General features: G+C 44.4%; 1 protein-coding gene across 2 annotated transcripts in view; it reads left to right on the top strand.

Annotated features, from left to right (window-relative positions):
• The window catches only part of TMEM94 (transmembrane protein 94), a 48,091-nt gene that overhangs the window by 3,045 nt on the left and 21,314 nt on the right, over positions 1-23,732 (top strand). For both annotated transcript variants that reach the window (XM_041486624.1, XM_041486623.1), the window contains exons 2-10: positions 4,929-5,055; positions 16,448-16,567; positions 17,245-17,372; positions 17,944-18,080; positions 18,729-18,925; positions 19,552-19,703; positions 19,992-20,094; positions 20,396-20,482; positions 20,981-21,097. In XM_041486624.1, the coding sequence (XP_041342558.1) occupies positions 5,032-5,055; positions 16,448-16,567; positions 17,245-17,372; positions 17,944-18,080; positions 18,729-18,925; positions 19,552-19,703; positions 19,992-20,094; positions 20,396-20,482; positions 20,981-21,097 (1,065 nt within the window). In that variant the 5' untranslated portion in view covers positions 4,929-5,031. The remainder of the gene's footprint in view (positions 1-4,928; positions 5,056-16,447; positions 16,568-17,244; positions 17,373-17,943; positions 18,081-18,728; positions 18,926-19,551; positions 19,704-19,991; positions 20,095-20,395; positions 20,483-20,980; positions 21,098-23,732) is intronic.

Here is a 23,732-nt window from a genome sequence, read left to right as displayed (position 1 = left end):
CTAAACTAACATTATAATTCTTTGATCATATTTCTTTTGATAATTGCTTCCCAGCTCACCAAAATTAAATTAAAACAAAAGTAAGTGTTCTTTTACTTGTGGAACATCTTGTTTTATCAGTCTTAATCTTGCAAGTAAACCAAAAGTCCTATTCTTAAAAGTGTGCCAAAGCAATTCCCTACTCCCCTTCTCCCTCTTTGTTGCTCAGGTTTCATTTTGGGCAATGACTGTCTTTCGAAACAGTCCAATGTGCAAGTCTTGAATGTTGGAGAAAGTGGGAAAGAGTCAGATATTTTTTTTATTCGAAAACTCAGCAAGTAAGGTTTAACAAAAAGTAATTTCACCTCCAAGAGGCACAGTTGTCAGTGGATGACACTCAAAGTTCATTTCAAATTTCATCCTGTTTGTGATTCAGCGCAGAACAGACCTCTCTCTGATTCCTGTCATTTAGGAAGGGAAGCAGAGACTGTGAAATCAGCTCCTGATTCTTCACAGGCAGGCTCAAATGAGATACGTGACCGCTACTGGGTTGATAATACTTAGCACATATACAACACTATTTCAGAGGATCTCACTTTACACATACTAATAAATTTACTTCACAGTCTCTCTCTGAAGCAGATATGCATATTCCTATCTGCAGTCGGGGGTTATTGAGGCAGAGAATGTTTAGCTGGCCCAAATTCTGACAAGCCTTTTTTCACAGGCAGATACTGGAGCCAAGAAGTGTGTCTGCCAGCTCCCTTGCTGTAATTATTCCATGCTCTCAGTGGGTCTCAAAGCAATTGACAGTATCACTTGATGCACCTTTGGAAGGCCATATATCAGCAAATGTGCCCATGTTGCAAATTATCAGGCAGACATCAGCTCCTCATGAGTAGGAAGACCGTATGGTTCTGCTGATATCAAAACAATCAGCTCAAATCAAAGCCATTTTCTCCAAGGCAGCTGCTTTTTTTGGTTATTATCTGTTCCCCCGTGTTTCTATTCTTGGTTGACAGATCAGGCTTCTGTTCTTGAGGAATTCACTTTTGGCAGCAAGAAATGTTCACACTCCCCATAATTTTTCGTAGACTAATCTGTGTTGGGAATTTTCAGTAAATAACATGAAAGCATCAGTGATTGAACACTTTAAGGGAAATAGTATCATTAGGTTGATTTATTTTTCTCCCTAAAGACAGCAGCTTCTGAAACACATTTTTCTTTTCTGTCTATAGGTTCTATAATTACCTGATCTTTCTTTTTGCTAGTTGTTTTATAAGTTTGGTAGGCAATATATCATGCTGTATAGGTTTTTATTAAAATTCAACACTGCTGTCTCATACTGATGGTTAAGTGATTTGAAATTCTTGGAAAATCTGAGCTGTAGTATTTTTACCTATATAAATACACTGGCTGCATAAGACATTGTTATTCAAGAGATGATCTGGTAAAGAAAAGGGTGAATGGACCCTTGAAAAGTTCTGCTGTCCAGAGAGGTGTTTCAAAACACTTGTACTCAGATTGAGCTACAAGACTTGCTCTTTGCTCAGGGCACTTCCAAACTGAAACAAGTTGAGGGGGGATGTGGATATATTTTTCCAATTTAAAAAGGATATCAGATACACACAGCAACCCAGGCACAGAACTCCCTCAATCATGTAAAATAGAGATATTCTAAGCGGGTTGCAGACCTCTCCCCGCAGCTGTGGGATAACCATTGCCTGGGTTTGGCATGCAGGACTTCCAGACAGTTGGCTTGCTGTTAAACACTGGATTATTTGGTGAACCCTATCCTGGGTTTCACTCTTGCCCAATGATTTGGAAATATATTTCAGGCTGAATGCAACATGATGACACTTGAACACCACATCCAGCCATTCCCAAGTTTCACAAACTGCTCTAGGCTTGAAAATCCTGAGGAGAATGCAGTGTGCTGGGAAAGTGGAAGGGGTAAACTGGCTGCACTGGGAGTATATGGTGTCTGATTAGAGCAACCACAGCTTCAGGCATCTCTGATTGTCTGCAGCTGAATATTTGACACCCTCCAACATGTCCCAGCAAAGCAGTCCCACTTCATTTCTGTCCTGCAGAGTGTAACATGTCGACGTGACTAATTACCCGGGCAGACAGAAGGGAGATAAGAACAGGGAGGCCAGAAGGAAGCAGATATTCCAGTGTGGAATAGCAGTGCACAAAACTAGAACAGGTCCTGAGTGTGGAGAGTCCCTGGATCAGAGCAGGGATGGAGGTGGGAATTGCAGGAGTCCCTGAAACAGGGGAGTCTGGGAGGGGAGCACACAAGGACCTTGCAGAGTGAGTGGATGCACAACTCTGCACATTTGCAGGCTGCCTCCAGAATTTATTAAGTTGCTGCAGCCTCAGTGTGTGAAGCTGTTTCCTGAGTGTGTGCAAGACCTCTGTAATGCATGTGAGGTGTTTAGTTGGAATGACAAAATTCTTGCAGTTTTATTTTGATTGATTCTGCATTTAAAAGAATGCATGCAAATCACATCTTCAGTGGCTCCATTGCCAGTCCAGGTACAGAAATTGAAGAAGGTTGATTTCTCATCCTAGCTTGTCTTTGCTATTGGCTTCAGTTATCCCAGTACTAAGATACACTAACCTATCTGGGGTTAGCTGTGTTTGGAATTTTTGGTTCTAAATTAAAATCCTTTTTAAAAGTTGGAAAATTAAACATTCTCCATGTTCTGTGTATGCAGATTGGCACAGGAAAGACTTGCCTTCTTGCTTTCTCTTTGTGAAATGTCTACAGTCTACCACTGCTGGTACCTTAAATTAGGGATGTGAGAAAAACTAAACTGCTTCTGGGCTGATTAGTGTGTTCAAATTCTGGAGAAGCCCTGAACATGTACGATGATGAAGCAGTGCTTTGTGCACCACTGATTATTTTCACAAGCTCTTGTTGTGTTTTCCATTACAGCTTTTGGATTTCTCTAAACAGGAAATATTCACTCTTTCCAACCAATCCTTTGTATTTTTGACACCGTTGGTGTGTTTCCTGCTTCCTAGCACTGAAGGACTCCAGGGTGGTGTTCCTAAGCATGCAGATGATGTGCTGTGAACTTTAGGGAATGGCGTGTTTTGCATTCAGGATCACATTTCAGTTTGCTGCCAGAACCAGAATGTCATTGAGGGCAGTGCAGAAATTCTGCCTCCTGCCCAGCTCAGCCTCCTGCCCTCTAGCCATAGCCACCCACCCTTGGTGGATGCTTTTGAAATCCAGATCCGGAGAGAAATTCAGGCTCTTAGTTGTGTTTGAACAAGTGAGAGCACGGTGCATAAGTCTTTCTGTAGATCAGCTAATAAATCTTATCTTGGGGGGGACTAAAACGAAGGATCATGGATTTATCATGGTCCTTTTATTGTTAGTGACTGTTTTCTCCTTAAAATCATCTTGTCTTGCCTTCCCTTATACAGAAGTCACTCTCAAATTAAAGGCAAGATACTAAGGCTCTAAACTGCTGTGTGCAAACACACAAAAGTACTTTTTCCTCCTTCTCACTCCTGGCTCTTTGCTGGGAGCTCTTTGACGGCTTCACTCCAGTAACTTTGTCTGATCTTCTCTTTGCAGTTGCTAATTGGCCTGGCAGGGATATGAAGTGACTGGAAATAACTTTATTCCCTCATTGTGTGCACATTGAAAGGGTCACAGAACAGAAAAGTAGGGCAGAGTCCAGGCTGGTGGCTCATGCCTACCAGCCCAGCAGCCAGAAAATGGCACTTGAAGGTGCTGGTTGTGGTTCTGCAGGCAGGTCTTTGATAACCAGCACTGTGAATATTGAGTGCCTGCTCCTTCTCCCCAAGAATGCAGGTGCAGGATTGCCTGCAGGAGAGGAAATACTGATATCTAACTGCAGAGTGGCTTTCTGAGTAAGCTTTTTGATGCCTTTTGTTTTCCTTGAGGTTATGCAGCATTGTCAGAGCTGTGCTGTAGGTGACTGCCACAAGGATGGACTCTCCAGAATCCTCCTTTGAAGAAGGCAGTGTTGTATAAACCAGGGTAATAAATCTCAGCTGGCAAAGGCCAGTCCTGTTGTATCTAGGAGGTGTGTGGGTAGTTTGGGTTGATTTGCATATTTAGCTGCTTCCTTGTTTGTTTGGATTTAGGAGAAGGATATGTCCAAGCCCTGAGCTTCTGTGTGAGATTAAAAAATAGAACCAGGAATTATTAACCAACAGAAAGACTTTCCCAAAACAATCATAACATAGTCTTATAGTATCATGTTGTGTTTATATGTAAGACAGTCCTCTGGAGCAATGTACACCAGAAAAGACATTTGGTGGAAGGAGAACAAATTTGTGCCATGGGAAGTAGAGGGTGAGCTAGAAGAAGGATGTGAATTCCAGAACTGCTTCCTACCTCAATTCTGTTAGAGTCCCACTTTTGCTGAAAAGACAAAAGGCCTAGATCTGTGGTCATCTGGCAATATTTTTAGGAGTTCTGGCCTACTTACTGGTGATCAGATCCATGCTCAGCCCAGCAGCACAGCCTTGTCAAAGGTTGTATGTGAAGTTCAGCAAATGGAAGAATCATTATTGCTGTCTCCATTAGGGATTAGCTCCTGGTAGATAAGAGTAACAAGACAATAGCCGTGGGTGACAGCTTGCTCCAACACCTGGTGGAATCCAGGCTTTGTCAGCCTTTTTTGGAGGCTTGCCCAAAAGCCTGTCAGGACTATAGTCATACTCTTACTCTGCACTGCAGGGAACTTAATTCACCTGTGGATGTCAGATTTTGAGGAGAGTTAAGCTAACTTAGCTTCTGAGTTATGGGGTGGGTTGATGCACTATTGGAAGGACTTTTATCTCCCTAGTTCTCCTTTTAAAGACGAATCCTGTAATTTGAATTTTGTGAATTTCGTCACTTTCTTATCCTAAAGGAAGCAATGTGGGAGACTTGATTGCTTCCCCTTCTGTTTCTACAGATGGTGATGTGGTAAATGTAGCCAAGCTCTTCTCTACCTAGGAGACATTCTCCCCTGAAGAGCAGTCCCCTTTTGCTGGACATGCTTACAGAACTGCACAGCCATGGACCTCAAGGAGAAGTGTCAGGTAGGTTTGCTAATAACAGTCATACCCAGCTTAAGTGTTGAGTCCTTTTAAATGTCTTTATTATTTTGGGTCAAGATTCACATGGTGGCATTATTATGTAGTGATATAATCCATGGTTAGTATGGAAATTGAGAGTTCTGTCATCTTCACATCCCTATGTCAGCAGACAAATCCTTTGTAGGGTGGAGAGTGAGGCACCACAGTGGAACAGTGCAGGTGGGGTGTCCTCTGTCACAACTGCAGTGTTTCTTTTGTGCTCTAAGCTGGGGCTCCATTCCCATGGACACTCAACTTGGCTTTACTTGAAAGGCTGAATTCACTGAAAAATTTTTTAAATAAACTAGGGCAATGAAGTAATCTGAGACCAGTTTTGCTGATGGTAACTTGGGGTCTCAGCCAGCTCTGATGAAAGAACAGTCTTGGCTTTTCTCTCTGGTGTCACTTTCCCCACCACATCGTGAGCTTTTGTCTGTTGGCTGTCTCTGTTTTCTCTGTGCATCCCTTCCTTGCTGTTTTGTTTGCAGTGGTGAGGAATGGTTTTGTTCATTAGTGCAAAGTACCTGTTAGGGACTCACCTAGACCAAAAGATACTACAGCAATGTAAGTGACTTCTAAAAGGCAGTTTTTCACATCAGCTGTGGCATTTGCCTACTCAGCTGCTTCTTTGCTGGGTTTCTGCTCTGAGCTGTGCTGGACCAGGCTCACTCCTGCCCCGACCTCTTGGTTCTGGAGTGCTCAGAGGACATGTTTGACCTATGTTGTTTTATATCAAATTGCTTTATTACCATGGAGTTAACATTCTAATGAGGACAATTATCTACTTGTTCTCTTGTTAATGACATCATGGGCTAATCTGGTATTGATCATTTTAAGAGATGATGCAATTACCACTGTTTGGAGGGGTGTGTTCTGTGCAGGAGCTGAGCAGGGCATAGTGGGGACACTTTCACTGTAGGTCACTATATTTAGCTCACCTTTCTCATATGACATTCTTCACTGTACAGTGCAGGAGGATCATATCAAATTGCTGGACAGGCAGCAGCATGGACAGTGTTGTAATAGACCTTTAAAAGGTGTATTAGGAAGGTGTCCTGGCAAGGAGGTTACGGGGGAATAATGGTGTTCTCAAGTCCTAACCTGCTCTCCTGACTTCTTGAAATTTTTTCTCCTTCCTTTCTGAATGGCTATTAAAACTGAAGGCAAGAGATCACCACAGTCTTTTAAATATGAATTAAAAATACCCACAGATACATAAGGCTGTGTTTTACGACTTACTTTGTTTGAATTCTGAGGAAAGACCGTGATTTTATACTTGTTAGCAACCCCAAGCAGGGGGCCTGGAACTAGATGATCTTTAAGGTCCCTTTCAATCCAAACCATTTTGTAATTATTATTTGGTGCTAAGGAGTTTGCTCCTTTTTTCTTTTTTAATACTGCAGATCCTTGTTCCACCCCATCTAAGGTGGAATCCATCTTCCTTCCCAAAGTGAAGAACTTGGACACATACACCATAATAAGGAAACAAATTAACCTGCTTTGTAACCTCAGCAGTAAGTTTGATGTGCTAGGTTTATTTTAAAATGCTAAAAATAAAATGAACCCACGTGAAAACATCAGTCCCAAATCTGGCTGAAAGCAATCTCTTCAATATGTGTGTATGTGATGGAGAGTTAGCACTCCTGGAGCAGGAGATGTGCTCAGAGCACTGCTGCAACACAGACATCTGTCACTCAGATGAGAGACTTGTCCTCTGGCTCCAGTTGGCTGATAAGTTCCCTTGTCAGGAATGGCTGAGGATCAGAGTTTGTCAGGTGTAATGCAGGCTGCCTTCCCGTTTTTGCCAGAAGCCAGACACCACAGAGAAAGGCAGAGAGTATTCTTCTTAAATTAAATGTGTTCATATCTTGTTCTTTCTCCTCCTCCTCTGACTTTAATTTTCTGTGTGTTTCTGAAGTGAATTTAATCCTTGTGAAAGGTGCCAGAATCTCTGCTCTAAGACCACTCAGCACATACTGAGAAAGCAGCACTGATTTCTGCAGAACAGTGGGAGGCTCCTGAGTTTGTGTTGCATTAGACAGAGGCTGGATTTGCAGCCACACAACTAATAAAAATTATTGACATCATTCATTCCACAGTTACCCATAACAACTGAGCTGTATTGTCCCAGTGTAATTGCTGCAGCCTGGATACAGCCCTGTGCCTCCTGGCCAGAGCCTGGAAACGTGTTCAGGGAGCCTGTGCTGTGCTCCACGTCGCTCCAGCTCCAGCACTGTTGGTCCTTGTTCCAGGTTGCCTAACAACAGCTACAGTCCTACCTTTGGACTGAAAAGCAGCCCAAGTCCTTTGCCATTTCTCGTCCTGCCAGTGACCGTGTCTCTGTGTTTATTCCCTGCTGTTCTCTAAAAGCACAGCTCTTCTTCCAAAGGCTTTTTCACAAACTGATCCTTTTTCCACAGGCCTCTCTCATTTATGCTGCAGATTTTGTATAGGTCAGTCCCTGCCTTTATACTCAGCCTTCTATGCCAAGACCCACTTTATCTTCAGATCCCAAGATTTTGTCTTCTGCTCTTTCATTATATTATTTAATGCACAAGTGTATATCCAAATGCAATTTCTGATGCCAGTTGATATCAGGAGGAAGCTAGATAGTACAAATTACTGCCCTACACAAAACACTTTAGAGCAAGGTCTCTTAGCAGTGGGGTGAACAAGAAGCAGCAATTTTATCCAGTGCCATTTGTGTCCATGACCAAAGCTGGAGTTTAGAGGTTGGGACCTCCAACTGCATGAAGCACAAGGATTGTTTCTGGTATTGCACAAGCAAGTTGTTTTATTCACTTTCATTTGAGTCTCCAAAAGGTACAAAGCCATGGGAAACAGATCAGCAAGCACTGTAATAAAGAAGGGGTCTTGCAAGCATATTGTGAGGGTTTATCCACTCTTACCCAGTCTTGTTGTTGATCTTTTCTTTTTTGTCTCCTTTTTTCTTTGTGTTGAAAGGAGTAGATGAGTAGTTCCTTAACAGGCAGGAAAGAAAAATTGTGCCATTAGGAGGTTTTCTTGTTTTTTTCAGTATAAAATTGTTGTCTAGTAAACAAAATGCCCTACAGAAGGATAAAGGATGTTTTGCTTCTTTCTCTGTTCTGCTTTCTCCTGAAGTTACACTAAATAATTACAAAGTGTCTGCTTCCCTTCGGCTTTGGCTCTGGGAGCTTTGTGAGATTACACACCCATGTGTATCTCAGTGCCAACACACTAGTGATAAGTGTTGACCAAGTGTTGGGTTTATTGTGAATATTGAGGCCATTTAATGCCTGCCCTTCTTGCTTAAAACACAGAATATGGGCTGTGCCTAGTGAGGCATTTGAATCTCAGAAAAGGAAAGGAAAGGAAGAGCTTGTCCAGGTGGGGTGGGTGAGTCCAGACACTTGTACGTGGTCTTCAGAGCTGCACAATATGCTGAGACTGGAAGCCTTGGCAGTGCCTGTCCTGTTTGGTACCAGCCAGCTGTAATCCTTGGCAAGCTATTGAGGTGGTGCTTGTCTGGGCCAGTTCTTTACCCTTTCTGTGTGGAATGAAAGCAATTGTTTTAGTGATTGCTCTGCAGAACTAGGAAGCCCCAGACAGAATTAGGACAGCACTGAAGTAGGAGCTAAATAAAAACTCACTTATAAAGGTGCATCCCTCCAACAGTGGGAAGGAAACATTCCTGCAAATGATGAGAATGAGAGAGAAGGCTCATTCCTTCTTCACCTTTCTATCCCTTTGTTGTTTTTCCACCCAGCCCTTGCCTGTCACTTATCCTTTGCCTCCTGTGTGCCATGCCCAGGTAAATGTGGAGCTGCAGGCATGGCTATGGTGAATTTATGTGCACCTATTAGTTCAGATTGTGTGGCTCAGGATGAATATGGGATGCTGAGAGGGGCTTTTGCAGCATTCTTTATCAACAAGAGAACACTTCAGATGGGACCTGTAACCATCTCGACTTGTTTAAATAGCAAATACTTGTAATTTTTAATTGAGCTTGAATCCAAAGCTGAGGAGTCATCTGTGGGGCAGTTAGTATTCCAGGGTCTCTTGGTCTTAATTTAGTCTTTTTCCATGCCTACTCAGGTGTTCCTGTAGTATATTTTATAGCACTTTGTCCTACCTAATTTGCCATCTGCTTTTGCACAGACCCCTGTCTGTCAGCATCATTCCTTCCTGTGCATGCACACGCAGCTCTGCAGGCAGCGAGCCCAGGGATCCTCACTCTGTCGGCTCCATCTGATGAATGAACCATTCTCACAGACATCTGGTGCTATCCTGGGCAAACTTTCTTCCCTCTCTGCTTTTTTCTCCCCCTATTTCCATCCCTCATCCCCCACCCCCATCCGCCGCCTCCTTGCTGGATCTGCAGCGTGACTGGGAGCAGGCTGAATTAATCAGCAGACTGGTGCTTCACTCTGCTGCTTCTGTCTCATTCTCTGCAGCGCTGGGCTCTGCACAATCTTGCTCCCTCTCCCTCTTTGCTCTCTCATTTTTGGAGAGCAGCAGCAGTGCAAGTTGCTGGGGAAGTGGTGCAGGAATTTAGCCCAGATGCTCTTCAAACAGGCTGATCTATGGATCCCGCACCAAGGCAAATGCCGCAAAGTAAGTTCTTCTCCCTTAACATTTAATTTCAAAATGGCTTTCTCTGTCTCCCTCCCCAGTCTGCATCCTGCTTGGTGTGATGGGGCATGAAGAGCTTTGAGGTTTTGGGGGAAGGAGGTTGTGGCAGGACATGAAACAGAGAGTGATGATTTTAGCTAGGGAATAGCTTGTTTTTGGCAGTGACAGGGAAAAGAAACTGTTTTAAACTGCAGTTTTAACCCCAGGACCAATAGGAAGATCCACACAGGATTTTAGCTGCTGACTCCTGCTCTGCTGCCCTTCTGCTTCATGGCTTAAATTTGACTGTTGCTTCTATAGGCTTTGATCTGTAACTGTTGAACCTCCTCATCCCTGTGGGATCCGTCCGGCAGTACCTGCCAGGCTGGATCATCGCTTTGGTCCCCAAAGTCTTCAGCTGAAGAAGTGAGGATGGGAAAGAAACTATCAAGGGGGTGAAAGATGTACTGAAGTTCTGTGGATTTCTGAGCATTGCTGGCCTCTGGTGGGGGGGCATTAGCATTCCCTGGAGGGAGCTCTGCACTGGCATAAAGCACTGCTGTGTGTTGAAGCCAGGATAAATACAGACTCCTAACTGCTCTCTGAACTTGGAGGAGTAATGCAACTGGCTAAATTACAGTAATTAAAGCTTAATAATTGTGTAGTGCTTCAAAGTGCTGCATAAACCCTGCCTCTTCCTGCCAGCAGCCTGGTGGGACAGGTAACTATGGTTGGGGGTTTGTTGCTCCAAACAGGAATGAAGGGACAGACAGAGGAACGTACAATTCCAAATTGGGCTGTTTCCTGGGGAGCATCTGCCTCTTTCTCTGCTGCTGGGGAGAAACAAAGTGCTGGGCTTTGCATTACCTGTGTAGAAAGGTTGATTGTGCCTGTTGGCATCTTTTCTCCGTGCTTTATGGAGAGCATAAAATGTGGATGCTGTTGCATGGATTAAAATGGACCCTGTGCACAGCAAAGTGCATCAGTGGTTCAGGCTGGCGAGTGCTGCTTTGGCCACATCTCAGAGCTCTGAGCTCCTGGAACTCTGTATTTTTGCAGGGGGAATCTGCAGGCCCTGTTAGTGAGCCTCAAAGCATCCACACTGGAGCCCCTGCAGGCACCCAGTTACCCAACTGGGGGGGTTCTTTTGTCCAGGGGCAGCGGGAGCTCTGGGCTGCCTTTCATCCTGGGCTGCATGGGGCAGGGAGGAGACAGTGCTGCCTACTGCTCTCTCCATTAACTTGGGCACTGCTGTGCTGAAGACTCTGCTTGTTTCACTTGATTTGAGACCACCAACAGCTAAGCTGAGGCTGCCAAGCTCACGTTAGGTGCATTCAAACCAAGTTTAATAGCTGTGTTCCTCATGCCTTCTGGTGCTTTTCCCAGCATGTCCAGGTTTAAAGGCAGTGGTTCCCGCAGAGCATGGTCTGCTTGGTGGAGCTGCATGAATTGTACAGATATCAACATACATTTATTTTTCCTGAGCTTTCCAGTAGCATTCAGGTGGGCTGGTGAATGTTATAATCTTCACAATTAAAACAGTTGCTGGGGAGTTGGTAGCCCCATCATAGAATGAGAAACTAAGGCACAGAGGAGTATCTGATTTTCCCACTGTCGTGCAGAAACCAGTGGCAGAAGGAATTAGAGAATCCAGCTGTCCTGACAGTCCAGAGTCTTAATCAAAAATTCATCCCATGGAATAGGAATGTGTCGGGGGGGATGACTGATGTAGTTAGAGAAACATTCTTGGTCACTAGAGAAGCATTCTTGCCTGGACTCAGGGAGTCTGATCTCTCAGAAAAAGTAGCCAGGAGAGCACCAAGAAAGACAGAAAACAAGACTGGGACCAAGGATGGGGTAATAAAGGGAAGTTTCTGCCCAGACTGACTGATGGATTGGCTCTGCTCGTTCCATCTGTGTCACTGTAGCAGGGATGAGCCATTTCAGGCAATCTGAGCACTAAGTCAGCAGCTGCAGGTCTGCAGGAGCTGTATCATCCTGATGGGTGATATGCTTTAGAACAAGAATAAATCCCTCTCTAACACTAGGCTGCTGTATGAAATGCTGCCCCAAGAAATTGTGTGTTGTCATGTATTTGATGTCTGTCATCCTTTCTGATCAGACCCAAACCCCCACTTTGTGCCATATTGTGAGTTAACCCTAAACAAGAATTCAACTTACAGTAATAAATGCAAATATATTTGGTGGAGTTACTCCTTATTGTGTGTTTTTGAAGCTGTGAATAATGCTTACATTTCAGGAGGTGTAATCCCTGAAGTAGATTAATCACCTGCAAAGTGTCATTGTTAAATTAAAAACTGCCTTCTTTTTCTGCTAAGGAATGCAAAGTAGCTCTCAGGAAAAGGAAGAACATTCTGCTGCCCAGTTTCCCACCTCCAACTGTTCAGATCTGAAAAGCAATTGAGTAGAGGTGTTATAAAAGGAGCCTAGTGAGTGCAGCCTGGAAAGAGGGAAACAGTCTGACAACTGCCTTGCAGGGATTTTCCACCACTCTGAATCAGAAGGGTGGATCTGCAGTCTATGAGAATTGAAACTTGTAGCAAATATTTTGTATTCTGTTCACTTATTTGCTTAAACAGTCTTTGTAAAGGCAGTTACACTCAAGTGTACAGCAGTCTTGGTGAGAATCCCTTATTCTGCAAGGGACTGAATCCTGAGGATGGAGGATGATGATTCAACCCACTTTGTTCTGGAAAGCAAGGAATATATTTGTGTTCCTGTATTATTAAAAAAAATATTTGGCACATAGTATATCAACATTTACTGGTACAAAAAATAAATATGCTACTATGGATGTGTAATGGCTGTGAGAAAATACAAGAGGACTTAAATATATTGATATTTTGTGTCCATTTCACTGTACACATTCTGGGATCTACTTCTTTGTTCCTCTGGAAGGAAGCTGCAAGACCTCTGTCTTTCATCAGGTAGCAGAGAGTGTGAGATGGCTGATGAACTTTTAAGGTAATTTTAAACGGTTCTATGTGTAAAAGAACAAGATGGAATTTTAGGAAGAGAGCTCAGTGGTGAATTTGTGTGAGGATGAAGGTGGGCTGCAGGAAGCAGACATGGGTAGGTAGTGTTGCTCGGGAACAACTTCATGTTGTGGGAGGAAAAATCAGAAAATAACCACTCTTTTCCTACCAATCAGCCTGAAAATGCTCCTGCAACCCCTGAGGAAGGCAAAGAGAACCTATTTGCCATGAGCCAGGCAAGACTATGGATTTAAAAAGATCCCTGGTATTTGACAACTTATTTACTCCTGTCAAACTGTGGAGGGTCAACTGAAAGGACAAGGCAAAGAAAAGTCTATAGATTCTGTGACTCCTCAACTCTTGCCTCTGAGCTGCTTCTTATTTCCTTCCTGAAGAGCCAAACCAGCTCCTAACCCTGGGCATTTGCAAGATCTATCCCAGATCCTCTTTTCCTAATGTTTTCAGACAACCTAAGCAGTAATTCAACATGCAGAATATTGACTACGAGTGGAAAAATTCACACATCTTTTCATCTTCCCATCCAGTCCACACCTCAGCACATTCATTGCCTCTAGAAAATAAAATCACATGCACAAAGGAAATGTCCTGCACTGTTTTTCCCCTAACAGCCATCCCATAGATCACAACTCTTGGGAGCCCTGATATCATCCCAAGGCAGAAGGATGCACTCATCCCCTTTTTACCTGGCTCCAGCTGTGCCTCTGACACTGAGGCTGGGATGGCCAGGGCAGGGGTCAGCTCCAGAGGAGCCCTAAGTGCACTTAGAGGCTCCTCTGCTCTCCAGGGCAAAGGAGGAAGCAACTGCTCATTTTGTCCTTAGGACTTTTTGCCTTTAGGCACAGGCAAAAGGAAAGTACAGCCTTTTAAAATGCCTCGTGATACCCATCAGGGGTTTGCTTTCACTGTAACCTGGAATTTACTGTCTGCTCTTTCTTTGTTTTCCTCAGAGGAAGCCCTGTGCTGAGGCAGCTGGGTGGGAAGGTGTCTTGCTGTTTCTGTTTGGACCGGAAAATTAGCGGCTTTCTCTTTGATTGTAACTTTCCAAAGCAAAGATGTGAATGTTGAGGGTTTTATTAATGAACTGACACCTCCTATGAACGGCTTCTTCACCCTGGGGTGCTCACTTTCTGGTTTGTGGCAGGAAGAGCACTTGCAGCTGATGAAAGGCTGGAAAGATCCCTCTGGGACAGCTTCAGAGGCCTGGGTTTCCCAAAGGTTTCCTTAAGGGCATTTGAAAAATGCCTCATTAGCACTTGGTGACTCAGCAGGGCAGCTTTTGTTGAGAAAACCTGGAGCTGCCCCTTGCCGGGAGCTCATGGTGGCTCTTCTCCCTGTCCCTTTCATTTGGGTCCCAGGCTCTTCCCCTTGGTGCTGTCCCACAGCAGGTTACCCCAGTGCCCCCAGCTACCCTCGCTCACAGCAATGCAGTGTTTGTTTACCCTTTGCCGAATACTCCACGTTCTAAGTGTCAGGATGGGTGTTTAACAATTCCTGCCCTTCCTCTTGCCCAGCCCTGCCACACTGCGCTTGTCCTTTGTCACCTACCACAGCCACGTTCCTTTGTGGTTGCCCTTATCTTGTGACTGACACTGTGCCAAACCGGGAGCTCCTGTGTAAAGTCTGGAGCAGGTGTGCAAGTGTTTCAGGGACCTTTTTTTATTACCTCTGGATTTGCTGCCTTTTTGTGCTCACTGCGTGCTGTGCAGTGGCAGTTTCTCTTTCCAGGCACTGTGTGACTGTGGTACATGTTGGCATTAAGCACAGCTTTCCTCTCATTTCTTCTGTAGCTCTTGATGAGCGAACTGGAACCAGTTCGATGTCTAAGCAGACTTTTTGCTTTTCAGTTCAAGTCCCCATTATTTTTGCTGCCTTTCATTCAGTGTGTTTTATTTATCTGCTTTTCCCACGCTGGGGAGGATTTATACACCTGTGGGTGCCTTGCTGTGCCCTGGACAGGCAGCAGTCAGACAAGAGAGAGAAGCCTGATTATCCCTTGCTCGGTGTTGTTCTCAGACACTCCTGTTTGCAGCACTCTGTGGTGCAGCAGCACGGCTGGTGCCAGCTCCACTGCCATCTTCTCCTCTGGGAGTCTTTGAGACACTCCTATGTTTAGTTCTGTGCTGATGTTACCTGGGCTGCTTCCAAGAACAACACAGAACTGCTTCCTCTATTCCTAAAACTGACACAGAGAATGAAAACTGCAGCGGAATTATTTTTAGTTCTGTGAAAGTGCAGCTAAAGCAGCATTGCTGGACTCTGCCTGGACAGAATTTGCTGTTTCAGGCTGTCCCTGATAGGTGGGAAGAGTGTGTGTGTGTGTGTGTGTGTGTGTGTGTGGTAGATAGTATTTGAAAGAGAATTTACGTTCTGTTCCTCAACACTGTTACAGTTTTGGATTAGACCATCAATGCAAATGAGTCTGAAGTCCAAGATTAGTTTGCAGTAAATGTTCATCACGAAACCTTGCAGTTAAGGAACAGGAAGAGTAGATCAGAGCCAAGCTGCACTTGCAGAGCTGGGTGTGTGCAAGCAGCCCCTGAGGAGCAGAACTGCTGCAGTTTGAGACCACGGTGGGTTTGGCAGGGCTGGGAAGGGCTCCGAGAGCAGGAAGAGCTGCAGCTCCTACCTGAGCTCCAGCTGTGTCACACTGCTGGGGACAGGAGGGACAAACTTCCTGCCTGCTTGTGTTCAGTAGTTCTGTACTCTGGGCACAGTAAGACACACATGAACATTTCTATATGCAGGATATCCTCTGTGCTGTACATGCTCAGTCTGTTTGTATTAAAACATGAAATGCCCATGAGAACTTTTATTTAGCAGTTCCCTACTGTAGCCCTCTGATGGACGCCTGCCTGTTCTTCCCTGCTGATGTGCTGTCAGTGATCTGGTGCCCACAGTACCTCACTGCAATCTGTGATTTGAAAGAAAGGAAAGTGCTCATACTCCTGGCCCAGAAATGCAGGTGTTTACCCCACTTTGTTGTTACCAACATCTTATGGCAGCGTTTTCCATATGGCACACTCCTGGGATGTGTCCTTTGGGACTGCTGCCTCTTTGATGAGCACTGAGGGAGCAGTGCTGCGAACTCTCTGCTTCCTGCAAGTCCAAATGTCTCCCTTGCAGTTCAGCACTTAAAACTCCAGTGTTTGCTCTCATAAAAGGAGGAGTTGATGGCGGGGTCATGTCTGGTCCTGAACTGATCTACGGCCTAGCTTTTAAATCTGGGAGCTTATGCACCAAAGTAGCCACAGAGGCAGGACTCACAAACAAAAATCTGTAGCAAGCAGTTGTGGAAATTGTACCACTCTTGTTTTGAATTGCAGATATTCTACTACTTAGTTTTTACTATTGTTAGCAAAATTCATCCTGTATCATTAAAATTCTAGCATAACCGTGTTCTGTTGTCTCTACAAGCTGATACCAGTTCAAGCCTGCATAACCTCTGTTTGTATTGTCCTCAGCCTCTACTGATTAGATCTTGTTTCACAGAAATGACTTGGTATTGTACTTTGATAAAGTATTTATCAGCACAGTCAGGACCGGTTTGTTTACTTGATACTATCTAAGTGCTCTAATTCCAGCCAGCAGTCTAAAGTTCACAGGAGGGAAGATGATTTCAGGAAAATGGAGAATCAGGCTGGTGATGAGTGCAGGACATTCACAGCCACATGCTCTGTCAGCCACCAGGAAAAAGCCTAAAAGGAAAATACGGAAGCACTAACCAGTTTATTTTTCTGGCACCTCAGGATGAGATGACCTCAAGTTTGGGTCTTACCACAAAGAAAGCCCTCACGATCCTGAGAGACCAATTGTCAGCACTGCTGGAGGGCCATCAGAAGGAAAGGAAAAAAGGGACTTCATGGAAGGTGAGGCACCAAACAGCACAAGTTGGGCACTTGGTCTTCCCTTCTCAAAGTAAAGATGAGGGCTAAACAGAAGTTGGCTGCATTCCCCCCCAGAATGTCCGGGTGTAGAATTTGGGATTTTGAAGTCCTTGGGAACAAAGCAAGGAATCTAAGGGTGAGTTTCTGTGAGCACTTCTCTCCTGGATGCCAAAGCTCTGTGGGAAGATGCCTCTTGTCCTGTGAAGGATCTCAGGACTTCAAGAGCCACTAAGGGCAGTGAGTTTAGAGGGTCCATCTCAGGTGGAGATAAAAGAGCTCTGAAGCTCAACAGTCTCCCCTTGTCCACTGTGTTTGCCTGGGATGTGTGTTGAATACAAAGTGCCAGTGTTTATGCAGAAGCTTGAAAGTGTTCCTTGGTTGGTCAGTGACAATGGGACAGCCTGGCACAGAAGGCTTTTCATTCTTCGAGTCAAGAGAAAAGCAGAGAGTGTTCACCCAGACTCACCAGCTGAGTATGCACTGGTGCTGAAGGATTCACACAAAGGATCTGGGGTGCTCTGTGTCATGTTCAGGGCTTTTGCAAAGTTCTGTTCTCCCTGGAGCACCAGCTGCTGTCTTCACCCTTTCTCACTCTGCTTTTCCAAATGTCTGGCTCTGTATTCCATGAGTGCTGACTGTCTGCTGCTCTCCCTTTGCAGGAGGTGTGGAGGAGCAGTTTCCTGTACCATGGTAACCGCTGCTCCTGCTTCCACTGGCCTGGTGCGTCTCTGATGCTGCTGGCAGTGCTGCTGCTGCTGTGCTGCTATGGGAGCCAGCCACAGGGGAGGTGAGCAAAGCTTCCTGTGCTGCTTAACTGAAGCAAGGTGGAGGTTTTATATCATCTTAGTACTGTCTGTGATTGACATAAGTGTTGTCTCTCATTCTGTCCAGATATCCAGGTGTCAGCGTAGTCACACTGGTAATTGCCTATCAATCCCTTTCACAGAACTTCAGCCAACTTAATTCTACTTCTAATAGACCTTATATCTATTTCTAATAGGAGACACTGAGGTTTTTTGTTTTTTTTCCCTACAGCATTCCTAGATCTTTAAGACTCTTAAGGCACTATCATAGTTAGGAAGTATTGTGAAACTGAAGAAGTTAGTGGCTCATGGGAGAAGTTAGTGTGCTATACATGCATTGGCCATATTTGTATTATGGGTCCTTTCAGACCTTTCTGGTGTCTTTATCCTAAAGAAGTGTGATCATGTGTTTCTTTTTGAGCCATGAACCTGTGAAATGTGGAAATAAACAACCAGGCAGTTGAGTGTTTATCTCTGTGGGTGTCTGGCAGTGTATTCTGCTTGTTTACTCAAACCTCATGTGCATTCTGCTTCCTCCTGTTTTGCTGTGTGAAGCCAAGGTGCTGAGATAGTCAATGCACTGGCACTCTTCCTCCTGCTCCTCTTGGATCTCCTCATGATCGGGCGTCAAGAGAGGCTGAAGTGCAGAGAGGTGGAGAGGAGGCTTCAGACCATCGTTGATAAGATAAATGGTGAGGTCTCCTTCATCTGTCCCATTTGCACTTGTGTTTTCCACCCATAGAATCTTTCCCCAAACCTGATCACATGCATTCCTAATTAAGCTTGCTAACCTTCCCCCGTGTTGCACAGAAGCAGGCTGTGGGAAGTGTGTTCTCCTCATGCCTGTCCTGTAAAATAGTTATTTTGAGCTGTCATGTGGCCATGTGCTTCCAAGCTGTGTGTTAGCAGGTGGGCGTCTGTTATGGCTGTGCTTTGGAGTATTCAAATCCTCCTATCCTTACAAAAATATCTGCCTTGCAGCAGATGAGGAGGGGAGAACACATGGGGTTGTACCACAACACGGAGCAGAAGGAAATAAATTTCTGTGCATGAGCATCCTCTCAGCAGGGGCTTTGGGACCTGAGGGGGCAGTTCATTTCAGTGGGGCAGTTTTTAAGGACAGCCTTTAGCTTTTCTGTTGTACAAGTTTTTAAATGACTGTTTAGTTTTTAATACTGAGTGGAGAGAGAAGGGAAAAGCCATCAAGGAGGAAGAGGGGGATGATAAGAGACCATGGGAATGGGCTGAACTTAGCATTGGGGAACTTACAACCACTCAACCACTACAGGATGTAAATCCAGAATTGCTACCGCTTCGTTCTTTCACGTTTGTGCTTTCAGATACACTTGGCAAAGAGGTGAAATGGCCAGACTCCATGTACCCTGACCTTCACATGCCTTATGCCCCATCCTGGTCCCTTCACTGGGCCTACAGGGATGGGCATCTTGTCAACCTGCCCGTGAGCCTCTTGGTAGAAGGAGATGTTGTGGCTTTGAGGCCAGGCCAGGAATCATTTGCTTCTCTGAGAGGCATTAAGGTAACTTGCTTGTGTAATTTCCCTGGCCTGTAACAATTTATTTCCCAGGTTTTTCATGCTAATACTTTAATTCCCAGAGTACAAATTATTGGAGTGTTTGGTTTCTTCTGACCTTGAAAATAGCTTGAAATTCCAGTTCAGTCAAGGACAGCACATAGCTAGCCAGGCTGCATCTTCTCCATGAACTCCCAAACCCACTGGACAGGAGACACTAATATTATACAAAAGCACCATATTTCCTCCTCTCTCAGGTCAAGGGGAAAATGTAATGTGCTGCTAAATATAAGTGGAGTGAATCTATCCAGTAGGATAATATGACATACAAACCTCATCCTTTATCCTGCTTTTTATGTGCAGAAGTAAAGTTTGTCTGCTTTGACCTTCTCCTTACTACTGATTTGTTATAAAAGAAGGTAATATAAAATACCTGATGTAGAAGTAAATTAACTACTCACTTACAAGATCTATACAAAGATTTTACTGCTTGAAGAAGGTTAGAAAAAGTTTAAAGCTTGAAAATTACCTTTGGTGGTTTTAATTGTAACTTTCACTCCAAATGCCAATTCTCATGAAATAACCAGACATACTTGAACACGAGCCTTTGGGCTCTCTGACCTTTCTTCTAGGATGATGAGCACATAGTTCTGGAGCCTGGAGATCTATTTCCACCCTTCTCACCCCCGCCCTCCCCAAGGGGAGAAGTGAAGAAGGGACCTCAGAATCCTCAGCTCTATCGTCTCTTCCGTGTGTTGAAAACCCCAATAATCGATAATGTCAGGTGGGTTAAATGTGGGGCACAGTGCCTAGCCAGCTGTCTGTGTCCTTGTTGCTGCCTTCCTGCTAAGCAGGTGAGGAGACCTGAGAAGTTTTCTTGGCAATACTGCTAATTTACCCTGCTAAGTTCCTCACTCTTTTTGTAGATATTGGCTTCTCTTTTGACAGCCCTCCCTCATAGCATAGGCTGAGCACAGTGTTCTGATCAGCTCTGCTAGGAGGTTTATACCCAAGGAAAGTGAAGGATTAGGGTCTTGGTTGCTGAAATTTCCAGCTGTTTTCTGTTTTTTAGGTGGTGCCTGGAAATGGCTCTGTCACGGCCTGTGACAGCCCTGGATAATGAGAGGTTCACTGTACAGTCAGTGATGCTGAAATATGCTGTCCCTATCGTGCTGGTAGGTCTCATTCCAAGCCTTTGTCCTTGAGAATAGCCATGTTTTGTCAATAAATCTGAAGAATTGCAGCCATCAACAGGAAGTTGTGGCCAGGCTCACTCATGCAGCTGACTCTGTGTGTACCTTGAGCAGTTCAGAGATGCTGAGCCACACAACCATGGGAGTGGAGAGAGGAACTGCAGCAGCAGATCAAAAATAGATTTTTCATACTTTCTCCAGGGCTGGGAATGTTATAAGGCACTCAAAACACTTTCCCTGCAAGTGCCAGTGGTTAGGTGACAGTGTCATCTCTGAATTTCAGGCTGGATTCCTGATCACCAATGCCGTGCGCTTCATTTTCCAAGCTCCTGGAATTGCTTCCTGGCAGTACACTCTTCTTCAGCTGCAGGTAAAGGAGAGCTCTGAGCTTCACTACACCTCCTCTCCAGAGCACTGCTGAGATGGATTCCCTCTGTCAGGACTTAATTCATCCTATGACAGCATCCTGTGCTTCCTGAATTTGGAAGCATGCTGGATCCAGGAGCATTCAGTGGAGGAGGACATCAGAACTTCCCTTACAGACTTACCTTTAAATGTTTTGCTCTCTCATTTGCCATGTATGTGTTTATCTATATCTATATATATGGTATCCTTTGCCTTTAAACTCACTAGTGTTTATGCCAAATTCAGTAGAAAAAACAGCTGCAAGTTGGTGTGATTGATTCGTGGCCTCCTTCATTGAACCCCCCTGAGGTGTGCACTGTTTGGCACTGCTTCCAGTCCCCTTCCTTCTTGCCCTGGCCTTTTATCCCTGTCCTGTCACTGTGGTGGAAAAGATGTCATGTGAGAGGTTTTGACTTCTTGTTGTCTCTGTGCTTGTTGGTGATCACAAGTTTTTTTTTTTCAGGTGAATGGTGTATTACCCATCCTTCCATTGCTCTTTCCTGTCCTGTGGATTCTTGCTACAGCCTTTGGAGAAGCCAGAGTGTTGGCCCAGATGAGCAAGGCCTCCTCCACCTCACTGGTAGGTTTCTCTCCACATGAAACCATTGCAGAGACAAGGGCAGGAGACAAAAAGGCTCTGTGAAGTGAAAATTCAGCAGATGTGTCCACATTTGTAAAACCTTGCTGGATCTTTGGTTGTCCCAGCTGTTGTCCCCTCTCCCTGGAGTGCAATATTACTTCTTGAACAGATGCTTTAATTTTTTCAACCTCTCTACAGATGTCCCAAGGTGATAGGAAGCTCTGGTGATTCCGTAATACTCTTCAAGGCATGTGTTTTCTGTCAGATAAATACAGTTTGACAGAGGGGTCAACATGGAGATAAATGCCCTGTGGTGGCTCTAACTGGGCAATGTGTAGCCACTGGGAAGGAACGAGATGCATCATATCCTCTGTAATGCCTTATGGGCTGAACAATCCTTTCCTGAGGCTCTGGGGCTTTGTTTGCAGGCGTGGCCTTTGAGTGGGTCAGGGAGTAAGAGCAGTTTCTGGTGGCTCTGCTGGTTTGGGCAGTGGAGTTTGGTGGTCTGATGGGATGTGGTCCTGAGCTGGATGTGCTGTTGCGTGTCCCTTCTTCTGTGCCGGTGGCAGTGCTGGTGAGGGGCACTGAGCTGTGTTTGTCTTCTGTGCTGATTTCTGTTACTTGGACAGAGTTTCTCTCTCCTTCTTGTCCTTCCTGGGCCTCTGTGGCCCTGGATCTGTGTTTTCTATTATTTTCTCTCTAGCTGAACATGACTAAGCTGCCCGTGTCCTGGGAGGAAGGTCATGTTACATTCCTTAGCAGCATTTGTACCTTTATAATCTCTTCTCAGTGTTTTCACCACTTTACCTTTCCTACCCATTCTCAGCATCACTTGGTTTCTACTTTTGAAACCTCCCTCTTTCCCTTCACAATTTGCAATTCAGCTGGGAAAAGCCAGAGCTCCTTGGATTCCTTGCTTCATCATTCTCAACATTCCCATTTGCCCTGTCACTCATACTTGCACCTTCCTTTTTTTCCTTTCCTGTCTTCTGTTTTTTCTTGTCCAGGAAACTCTGTCTGTCCAGCCAGCTCTTTCTGTGGCATCTCAGATATGCTCCTCCATCTTGCTGCTGCAGAGCAGCTGCTGTGACATGCCTTGGTCTCTCACCCCCTGACCAGGGCAGTCACTTGGCCTCTCTATTTCCCTCCTTCCTTCTCTCTTCTCTGTTCAAAACATAGCAGGTAAGACCCTTCTCCTCTCCAATTACATGGTCTACTTGGTGGCAACTTGGCTGCTTCTCCACCTTCTTCCCCTTCCTATCATGTTCAAGCTGTTTGATTCCCAATTTTTCAAGGCCAGAGGTGACCTTTGTGACTGGCTGGAAGGACACAAACCAGTGCCCTCCCTGAACAAGCCCCTGCCTCAAGTTTCATTACTACAGTTGGACTGCTACAACATTCCTTTTAGAGAAGAATTTGCTGTTGGTTTGAAAACATTTGTACTGCCCCCGATAGGTTTTGTCAGTAATTATTTACCTTCACTGCTCAAAATGGACAATCTGTGTTAGTGGGAATTTCTGCAGTATCTGATTTCCAGCTCTTGGAAAATTTACATCTTTTGTATCCTAGATTTAAGAGCAAAGAGCATGTCAATCAAAATTCTGGTCTGTTGTAACTACTCACATTCCTTTTTACCATCTCTGGCTAAGTAAACAGTTACTTAGCACTATAAGCACCTTGAGGCACTATAAGCATATTTTCCAAACCCCTAATCTTTCTCTTGGCATTCCTCTTAGCTTTCTCCACTGTTTCAGGAACACTGTAGGGTTATGAATCTCAAACCCCACAAAATATTCCAGTAATAGCTGTGCTTTTGATAAATTTCAGAATAATTTGGACTTTATGCTTTGTGTTCCCTTGTTTTTACAACAAAGGATCCCATTAGATCTTTCAGCCACTGCTTTAAAAGACCAGGCTTTGTTCAACTGCAGAATCCTCATCCTGTAAGTCCAACCTCCATTTTTTGCACCTAAATACACAGCCTTAGTTTTGTGCCTGTTGGGATACATGTTTTTGCATACTGCCCAAGCAATCCATATTGTTCTGTGACAGTGATCTGTCCTCTTTACATTGCACCCTGCCCTAAACTTTGTATCCTTTACAATCTCTATCAGTAATATGTTGTTTTTAGTTTTCTCTCAGGTTATTAACAAAATACCCAGATTTGTCCCTGCTTGAGGTAGTAAAACATCATTGCAAATAATTTCTGTTTCTCTTCCATTTAGAGATAGTCTGTTTCTGATATATAGCATGGGCCGTATTACTTTGGTATTTTCATGAGAAAACTAGTCAAGCATTTAGAATCAAGTTAAATTACCAAATGGTCTGTGTCAAAAGCAGTACTTTTATCAGACAAATTTGTAATTTTGTCAAAAAAAGATATCACAATAGTTTAAGGAGATTTGCTGCTCATATATTTGTGGTGTTTGGCACTGATTGTATTATTCCACTTCTTTTCTTTTAATGGAGTCTCATATTAGCTGCGCTTTTATTCTGTCTGAAATCAAAGTCTGTCTGGGGTCCTGTGGTAACTTGGATGGTTCTCCTTCCCTTTTTGGGCATTGGCACCACTTCCATTGAACTGGGACTTAATCCATAGTTCAAGCCTTCTGCAAAATCAGCAGTAACAGTCATT

This window comes from Pyrgilauda ruficollis, unplaced genomic scaffold (assembly GCF_017590135.1).
Source record: "Pyrgilauda ruficollis isolate IOZ18807 unplaced genomic scaffold, ASM1759013v1 scaffold77, whole genome shotgun sequence".
Taxonomy (NCBI): Eukaryota; Metazoa; Chordata; class Aves; order Passeriformes; family Passeridae; genus Pyrgilauda; species Pyrgilauda ruficollis.
This window is presented reverse-complemented; position numbering and strand designations above follow the sequence as displayed.